The sequence below is a fragment of the Mycteria americana genome, chromosome 7 (assembly GCF_035582795.1).
Source record: "Mycteria americana isolate JAX WOST 10 ecotype Jacksonville Zoo and Gardens chromosome 7, USCA_MyAme_1.0, whole genome shotgun sequence".
Lineage (NCBI taxonomy): Eukaryota > Metazoa > Chordata > Aves > Ciconiiformes > Ciconiidae > Mycteria > Mycteria americana.
The window spans coordinates 56,543,264-56,553,034 of NC_134371.1; the positions used below are offsets into that span (position 1 = coordinate 56,543,264).

A 9,771-nucleotide genomic window follows, 5' to 3' on the forward strand; every position below is an offset into this window, starting at 1 on the left:
CAGCATACTTGCTCACTGACATATTCTTCCCATAGTAACGCCTTGTGAAGTATGTGACACAGCCGAGTTTGAGATGGTTTGTACTGGCTTTAGGCAGTCAGAACGTGGAAGATGGTTATGCCTTAGGATGGAGTACAAAATATTACTAGGAAAATAAATGATGGCATTTGTGGATCAGTGTGACTGGCATGTATTGGACTTCTGTTACGTATTATAAGAAGCTGACGCTTGCAATGTCTATAGGAGCATGATCTTTTTACATGGTATTTTCCACAAGGTTAATGTTTTTTTACTTTTACTGCAGGTATGGAGGAGGACCAGCTGTTAACCATCTGTATGTTTGTCACACCTGCCAAATAGAGTCTGAAAGAATTGAAAAGAGAAGGAAAAATGAATTGGAAATGTTTATTCGGGTAAAAAAGCAAACACTTATTCATTCTGCTTTTGCACATCACCTGATAGTCATGACTTGACCCAAGGTGTTACCAGAACTGCATAGGTGATTCCTGCAACAAATAGACTTTATTAAGTATCTGTATACCTATATAGAATCTCTTTCCTGTTGGCAACAGTAATGTTCTTGTGATATCCCAGATAACTGTTTCTATGGAAAGGTACTTAGAGAAAATATTGGATGTGTTTCTGAAATTGCTTTTTTATAGTATGGAAACAGAGTGCAGCCACATGAGCAGTTGTTCTTTATACCCTGCCAGTGATCTGTTCTGTGCAATCTGATAAGGTTTAAGTGCAATAATACTGTGCCAGCAAAAAGTTAATCATAATCTTTATCTCTAGTTCTAATTTTAAAAATATCATTAGAGACATAAACAAACATAAATAATTCAGTGTGAAGTAAAGACCTTAGTATTGTAATGGATCTGTAAAATTAATATCAAGCAGCTACTATATTTTCCATGAGTTGGAGATTATGTGCATGAGTCTGGTAAAATAACTAGTAGTGATGATTTTGTAATTCTTAAACCAAAAATGTGTTTTGAAGTTTTCAGTGAAAGTAAATGCAGAGATATTGGAGTCCCATTTCTGCTATCTTAATTCACGAGAGGGAGAAAAATAGAATTGCAGCTGTTGTTTCAGTTCTATCTGTGCTTTAATCACAATTCAGAGATTGTGTCAATTTTTCCATATTTTAACTGCTATTTGAACCTTTTAGTAATTGATTTTTCTTTAGTCTGGGTTACCACTGGATAGTAATTATTATTAACAACATTGAGTCAACCTCATTTGCTTTAGCAATCAGTATTTTTCCAGTATAAACAATGATGATATGTGCACTGTTATGCAAGTATTGTTACTGGTTAGACAGAAAATTCTGTTATCCTCTATAAAGATTGCTTTAGGGAATGATTGCAAAACTTACTCTATCTGAAACCTTAAGAAGTTGCGTTGATGCTTTAGGTTCATGGCTTAAAGGGGGAAGTATAGCTATATTATTACAGAGCTAAAAGATAATGGTTTTAAAGGTTTAAGTGACTTTTTGCATGTTGCTTAATAACATTGTGAAAAGATCTGTAGTCTCTGAAAAATAATAAAATGTTAAACTTCCTGAAATCTTAATTATAAAAATAGATATACTTTTTTACAGTGATAGAAACAAATTTAGTTAAATGCAACTGAGACTCTTTACTAAGCTGGTTTTTGTAATTTATACAGTCACTTACATTGCCTTGCAACAGAAAGTCAGAAAAACAGGATGTGATGATTTTTTTTTTTTAATTTTAAAATAGTAGGAGCAAAAAATATTGTGTGTGTTTTAAACTGAAGCAAAGAAAAGTCATGAAAAGTCCCAGTGCATTAGTTCACTGTGTCTTGCTTGGAATCGTACTGGCATCTGTTCAAAGTATTAGGGAAAAAAACAAACATAGATGAAGATACACAAAGAACCTTCCATAAAATTATGGAGCAAAACTTTCAAAAGACTGTTTTATCTTATTTTACAAAAACAAGTTTTCTGCTTTCTTTTGCTACTCGAACGTTCAGCCTTCACAGTAATGATCCAGTAGTGTTTGATGGGTAAGCACTTGTGCTTAAGAAGAACTTGTTGCTGTTTTCAGGAAAAAATAAATAAATTCTGAAGTAAAGAATAAATCATCTTTTAATATGAAGGCTACCACTACATCAAAATCTCACCTTGGGAATTTACCAGGTGTTTACTGTTCTGATGGTCAGTGGTTCTTTAAAATGTTCTGTAGTAGTGTAATACTATGCTGTTAATAATTACAGTGGTTAAAAGAATTCAGTAATTTTTAAAAAGCAGAAAAACACTGATTCTTTTTCCTTTCAGCTTAATAGAGCATTCCAAGAAGAAGAATCTCCATCAACATTTTACTGCATCAGTATGCAATGGTTCAGAGAATGGGAAGGATTTGTAAAGGGTAAAGACAGTGGTAAGTTGTGCTCCATTTCAAAGTATAGGTAATCTCTTCTTTTTTGTTGTCATGTAGTGGTGCTGTTTAAGTAAATTGTTTCTGCTTTGGTAGAAGGCTGTAGGAAGAACGGGTAGAAAAGGCAACAAAAGTTCTTAAAACGAACATCTAAGACACAGGTTTTTATAGGTTACAAATATATCCAGGAACCAAATTACAGAATATAGTCAAATAATTCACAAGAATGGATAATGGGATAGTTGTGGAAAGAAGGTTGCTTGTTTGCAGGGGTTTGCTGTTAGCAGCAGCAGGAAAATTGGATCTAAGTACAAGGGAGGATAGATTTTGCTGTGCAAACTGATAGATAATGCTACAGCTTCTGGAGGAAAGGTGACCTCACTGTCACAACCTAAGCTTATAGATAACTGAGTAACAACTATAATAATATCACTTTAGCCTACTTTAGGTGCCTCTAAAATTTTGAAATGGAAACACTGATAAAATGTTCTACAATCCTGTCTGAGTCTGCTCTAGGACAACTTTGCGAGGGGTAAGAATTAGGATTAATTTGTGTTTTACCTTGCTTCAAGACTCACTGTAATCATGAATGCTTTGAAAAACTTGCTCTTAATTAAAATTCTGATTAGCTTTTAACAACTTAGAACATCCTGTTAAGCAGTACAAGAACAAGCAGTAAACAAATGAGCTATTTCTCCTCCCATTTGAAAACAGCACCTCCAACCTGCCATTTGTTTTCAGCTCTCCCAATTTTAATCATCTTTCTGTCACACTAGATCCTCCTGGTCCTATTGATAACACTAAGATTGCAGTAACAAAATGTGGAAATGCTGTGCTAAAACAAGGTAGGTGTCCAATATTGCTGCAGCTTTGGGCTCTTTATGATGTATTTGCTGAAGTTGGAAAATTCATTATGAATTCTTTTTTAAACTGTTATCATAAAATGGCAATCCGTAGTGAATCTGTGTTGTGCTCATTTTGGGGGGAGCAGCTTATTCTTAAAACAGAGAATTAGTATCTGTAATAGACTAATCCAAGTACAGATGAGAGTGTGGAAGGAGGTGCAGAGTAACTTTAAAGTGGTGAAAGTGTGCTTTGGCTCTGTATCACTTGGTTTGATTTGGGTTTTCTTAACGTAAATTGGGAATTCTTGGCTTTTAGACTGTGTCATATATCTGTACATAGTTATTTGAATCTTGAAACCTAATTTGAATTGAGAACTACTTCTGACACAGGGAAATAAACCACAGTAAGTAAATGTTGTTCCTCATTTTGCTGCAAGTTATTTGCCACTGTACATTGCAAAAACTTCTGTAGCATGCAAAGATACAGATTTCTTTTGTTATTCTTCAGTCAGATGCTTAATACCATTTATTTAAAATTTATAGTTACAGAGGAAAAAAATTCTAATATGGCCTGCTTTATGAAGACTTTAGACTTCCTGTGAATATTTAAATTCATTGTAGCTCAGCTTAAAAAAAAAAAAAGGTAGCATTACGATTAACCTTTATTTAACTGGATTTTTCCCAATTTAGCTTAATGCCGCAGCATACAGTGGACCTACCAGTGGCAGTTCACTGGAGGCCACTAGGCCCTGCATAAACCTCACCAATTGTAAAATGTCAAGAGTGTATTTAAAAAAGAATTAGTTCTTGCACTCATGAGTTTTGCAGTACATTTTAATGATTTAAGTGCTAATGTAGAATTCAAATACAAGGTATAAAGTATCTGACTGATGTGTAACAAAAAAAAAATCATTTTAGAATCAATAATTAATAGCAAATTAGCCAGTTGTTGACTTAACTTCAGCTACATTGATTCAAATTAGAACTTGGGTAGAAATGAAGATTAATAGGCCATGGAAAATTTGTCTCAAGTCATGAGAGAAGAGGTGGGAGCGCCGCTAAATAGTGTACAGTATTACATATTTCTGTGATCCAGTGGTCCTGATCCCAGTGTATTAGTTCACTATGCCTGTTCAGTTAAACCTGACCGTTAGAAGAGCTGGAATCTGGATAAGGCAGTGAAGATCTACTCCTGTGCATAAAGAGATGGAGTTGTTTTTTGAGTATCTGAACCTAAATGAGTAAAACTGATGCATAATGTCATTAGTACTGGCATAGGATCTGCATCATGACTTCCAGATGAAGCTTTGCATCGTTGAGTTAGTGTAGGTAAACAGATGTGCAGCTCTTTGTACCCTTCTTCTTTGGAAACTTTTTATATGTAAAGTACAGCAGTAGGCACACTGGAGCAGGTGGTGAGGACAGAAAAGTATAGGAGGTAGGGGCAGACGTCCCCTTGTTATGGCGGGGTTTTTTTCTTTTTTCTTTTTTTTTTTTTTTTTTTTTTTTTTAAGTAGGAGGGTGCTGAAATTAGGCTTAACAAGACAGATTAATGGTATCTAGTAAGGATATTGGGGGGAACCTGCTCCAGGCCAGTTTTTAATGAGTTGCTTAAAGAAGAGGAGGTTTATTCAGATAGAATAGAAATTTGTCCTCTCTGTCTAGGTTAGTGTGAAGAAGCCACTTCAACTGTATCAGACAGGATCCTTGTGTTAAAATCTAGAGGGGTGATGTGCTGATGTTCCCTCGCCCTTTGCCACTATAAAAAGTGACGGAAAATTAGAAATGATTGTTGGGTGCTGATCCAAGACAAGAGAGGGACCTCTGGCCAGAGGAATGGAATCATAAGCAAAGACTTTAACCAGTGAACGAAAAGAAATCGGGCTGACCCATCAGTGCTACATACAAGGAGAATTAGAGGGGCTGTTAATGTCCTAATAGTGGTTTCTCTCTGGTGTTCTGAGAATTTCACTGTGGTTCTCATACCTTTTTTCTTTTCTATCAATATTAATTTCTTTGATGAAACAAGAATCTTGAGCCCTTGAACTTTACTGTGTAACTGATGGGACTGCATATCCTTACATTAAGATGAATTGTTGTTTCCTGTGTACCAAGAGCTACCAGCTGTCAGCTTGATTGATAAGTATCAGATAAGATGTTTATCATAGAACCTTCATGTGTTTTATGCTTGAGGTGTGTTAAGTACTGGATAGTTTAGAGCAGGTAGTTGTAAGAATCAAGAAGTATAAAGTTAACACAAAATATGTCATTGGGTTTGGTAGATGGTGCAAGATAAAGCACAAATTCAGATTAGGGTTTTAAATTTGAATCTTTTTTTTTTCTTTTTGTATCTGTTATGTACTTCAAAGAAATCATGAAAGAATTGTTCTAAATAGTAATTAAAATTTTAAAAATGTTTTCAGGTGCAGATTCTGGACAAATATCTGAAGAAACATGGAATTTTCTTCAGTCAATCTATGGTGGAGGTCCAGAGATTATACTCAGACCACCTGTTCCTCCAGTAGAACCTGATATCTTGCAAACGGAGGAGAAGATTGAATTAGAAACTCATGGTCTGTAGCTATTGAGAAAAAGATGAACTTGTAAGGAATCAAGCTTCCTTACAAAATGCCCAAAATACATTCCTAAAGGTTTTATTCTCTTATGTCTGTTGGAGGCACAGCTCACTGGCATTACATTAACTACAGAATAGTAAGTTGAAATATGTATTACAATTTGTTTAAATAGAGGCTGTCTCTCTGTTTTGGAAGGCATGTGGTTTGTACATTTTGGAGTGTTTGGTCATTTGGAAAAAAATGTAATTTCTGAACTTTTTGGTATAAGTCAAACTCCTGTTATATACTTAGACTTGAAAAATGGGGACAAATTTTAGAGATGTTCAATAACCCTTCTGATTCCTGATTGGGCTTCTGATACCTGCAAACTTTTGCCTGTCTTAAAATTGTACAGTCTTGACAAGCCTAGGTATATGGGGAGTATATTTTAAATGGATTGCAATCAATGACAAAGAAAAAGGATTTTAATTTCCTAAATGCTCAGGAAAAAAATTCTCACTTATTTTGCACTGTAAGTGTATGAAATGGGTAGTATATAACATCCAAATACTTACTGTATTTGAATGGATCAAACATTAGTGTAGATTGAATATTGTTTTAGTCAGCAAATGTCATAACTTATTACCTACTAAATTTTACATCTTATTATAGTCTTCTGTAACTCTATAAACCTGGCTAGTGTCTTTAATAGTATATGTGACAAAAAGATTTAGTCTTCTCTAGGGTAATGTTTGAGAGCATGAAGTGTGAAATGTAAAATGATTATGGACATGAGTGATATAAATTTCAGAAATTAAATTGTCTGGTCTCTTGAATTACATCCATAAACAGTTCCATTTGAAGGATTTTATTGTATTGTTAATTTTCATTGGCATGATGACCTATAATGTCAGAAGCTGGATAAAATGTACATATTGCAAAACTTTACTGAATGATTCATATTGGAATGCAGAGTGGCACTTGCTCTTGTTTTTGCCTGATACTGTTACCAAATAAGCAGCATTATTCAAGGCTGGATCAATAAAAAAACAAAACAAAACAAACACTGTGGAAGGGGGAGGGGGGAAACTTTCTTAAACGTTTTTCATTTATTACATCGATACAAAAACTTCTGAAGTAATGCTGTGGTACTGCTTTCACACCCATATAACTATATTTCTTGACCACGTTATGTTTAGGCAATGACATTGACAGTTCTAACTCCAAAGTAAGGAAATGCTGATGTAACATTCTTCTGGATAATTTTGTATCTAGTATAAAATCAAACTGGTTTTGAACTTTGTAAAGCACTTAAAGCCGTTCTGGTTAAAAACCTGCCTATAAGAGTCCTGGAGAAAGTGTCCTCTAAGCTTAAGTACTTGCTAATGTGCTGTGTAGGAGGAGTCAGTTCTGTTTGAATGAAATCCCAGTATTTTCCTCAGCCTACCTGAGAAGAATTAGAGCTAAAAACACAGTAGTGCAAATAAGACGGGTAAATGGACAGCAGTATGAAGCCAGTGACTATATGGCTGGTACATAAGGGAAACATTTTTCAATGTTAAACTGTATCACAGGCAACTCCTGGCCAGCCTGTTAAGTTTCTGAACTTGTATGTAAGTGTTCTTTAAATTCCAGAGGAGGTCATGGGACATAGGCAGCTGAGAAGCCTTGCATGTACATAGGTGTAAATGTAAAGAAACAGTGAGCAGAGACTTTTAATGTCAGACAATGCATTTGGACAATTTTATATTAGTAGATAAGGCAACTTGAAGTTCGTATCAAGTTACCTCTGTATGTACAAGGTAAACAAACACATCAGTTACTACTACAGGCTTGTCTTACTGATTAAGGTAAAGTTAACTTGCTTATGAACAGCCAATACTAACTTGCTGACCTTGGCCTGTGGAAGGCTGTTCTAACTTCCCACCTCCATTTTTTTTGTCCTTTTTTCCTATTAGGGTGACTAAACTAAACCTGGATTTATACTGTCTTATTTTAATTTTTTTTTCCTAAGGTTTTATCTCATTTAAGCAATTATTAAGGTTCTCTAACATACTAAAGCTAAATGACAATGAATAGGTCTGCATACTTTAGGAAAAATTTTTCCTACATGATGCTCTTAATTGGAAACTGGGGAAATATTTTCTTGGTTAAATCACTGTATGGTGATCAGGTTTACCAATTTATTCAATGTTTTCATTAATAATCTGGATGGTGGAACAGACTGCCCCTGTAAAACTTGCAAGAGAAAAAGGGATTGAGTGTTAGGGACATCAGCTTGTTGGGGGAATGAAGCAGTTCTTTGCTAAGTGTTCTTAGCAGATCAGACTAAGAGTTAAAATCCAGTGATACCAAAACAAAACCTGTTCTGGGTAATAGTAACAAAAGCATCAGATGTGAGGCACAGGAGGTAATTATTCTGCTCTACTTGGTGCTGTGCTGCTTGTGAGATCTCATCTGTACTGTTTCCAATTTTGGATGCTATATGATGATAAATACAAGTTGGGGAGAAGTTATTTTGGAAAAGAGCAATAAGACTCAGCATTGAAAATGAAAGTTGTTTTCTCACTTAAAAGAATGCTGAAGATGCAAGACTTCCAATGTGGAAATAATTGCTGGATAATAGTGAACAATTTTTCCTAGATGAGTAGGAATATTTGCCTCAGCTTTAGCAATGGTGACTTGTGCTTGGTTTAGGTAGCCTATTAGAAATCTAGAAATCTTCTAGCGGTTTTGTCAATCTTTTCCACTGGGTGTGTGGGAATCCACAGTCAAACACAGTCTTAAACTGTGATGCACATAGATCAGTAATGAGACACTTTAAACTAGCAGAGTTTGTGAAATGCCTCTGTCATCACGATAAAAAGCATCTTCACACTACAACTGTTTGTCATGCTTTAAAAAAAAGAAATCCTCAGTATGCAGAGATGAAATAGACGTGTTTGTGTTCAAGACAGGCAGTTCCAAAGGGATAACTGTCTTGCTTTTAGCTGTTTGAGAGCTCTACAAAGGATTTTATGCCACAGAAATGGAAGTAGCCTTTTAAAGTAAGACCGTGGGAGAACGCCAGATGGATGGCTTGTGTATGCCAAGGGAAGGCAACACTTCAGAGTATAGGTAAAGGAGAAGCCTTTACTGTGAAGAGCTGTCTGATTCTCAGCAAAGAAAGAATGCATTTCGGGAAGGGGCTGTGGAAATTATTTTTTTCCATAAGCCTTTCAGAAGACTATTTGTATTCTTTGTTCATTTGTTTCCAGTTGAGGAAGCACAGCAATGTGTTTGGGTGCCAGGGAAGCTGCAATTTCAAGAAGGGAAAAATCCAGTGGAGTCCTTGTTTTAGGCCTGGGAATCTAGATTTGAGCTGTTAGAAGCCTGCTGTTCAGTCTGGTAACTTTAATCCTCTTTTCTGGAGAAAACTGCATGGGGGTTGTGGGGGACTTACCAGCTCAAAGCTTGATTTCTCTAAATTTTTGAAGTTTTTTTGCAAGTAGTGTAGCTAATTGTTCATCTGAACCCCCAATGTCAAGGAGAGTACTTCAGATACTATGTGATGTAGCTGAACAGTATTAATTGGAGGGAAAAAGAATAGCAGAAGAGTTATTGAATTGCTTAGTAGTAAAATAAGGCACTTTTATAATACACTTCAGAGGTGAGAGCTAAGTAGCCCGTCTGCTTAATAAAGCAAATAAAAATGACCTTGTTAGCTGTGAAACTATCCCATGTTATACTTTTACTGACTAAAAGGCCAGTCTCTTCCTTTCCTGTGACCGGAACATTAGGAAATGAAGGAAGTTTTGAAGACAGTTCTGTGATGGTAATTCATTGTTTAACTTGGGTAGTCCAGAAAGCTGTTTCTGTAAGTATAACCTAAATTAGTTCTGTGTCTAGAGATTGATATATAGAGAGATATATATAAATGCACATAATCTATTTCTCCAGTGTCTTAATTGAACTATGGCTGGAGGCACT

General features: G+C 35.4%; 1 protein-coding gene across 8 annotated transcripts in view; it reads left to right on the top strand.

Annotated features, from left to right (window-relative positions):
• The window catches only part of USP33 (ubiquitin specific peptidase 33), a 44,779-nt gene extending 37,868 nt beyond the window's left edge, over positions 1–6,911 (top strand). For 3 of the 8 annotated variants that reach the window (XM_075508545.1, XM_075508540.1, XM_075508539.1), the window contains exons 22-25: positions 305–413; positions 2,303–2,405; positions 3,179–3,247; positions 5,671–6,911. In XM_075508545.1, the coding sequence (XP_075364660.1) occupies positions 305–413; positions 2,303–2,405; positions 3,179–3,247; positions 5,671–5,828 (439 nt within the window). In that variant the 3' untranslated portion in view covers positions 5,829–6,911. Of the gene's footprint in view, positions 1–304; positions 422–2,302; positions 2,406–3,143; positions 3,248–5,670 lie in introns of those variants that run through there. The other 5 variants (XM_075508546.1, XM_075508541.1, XR_012776609.1 and 2 more) reach the window with 4 other exon arrangements.
• Positions 6,912–9,771: the final 2,860 nt, after the last annotated feature.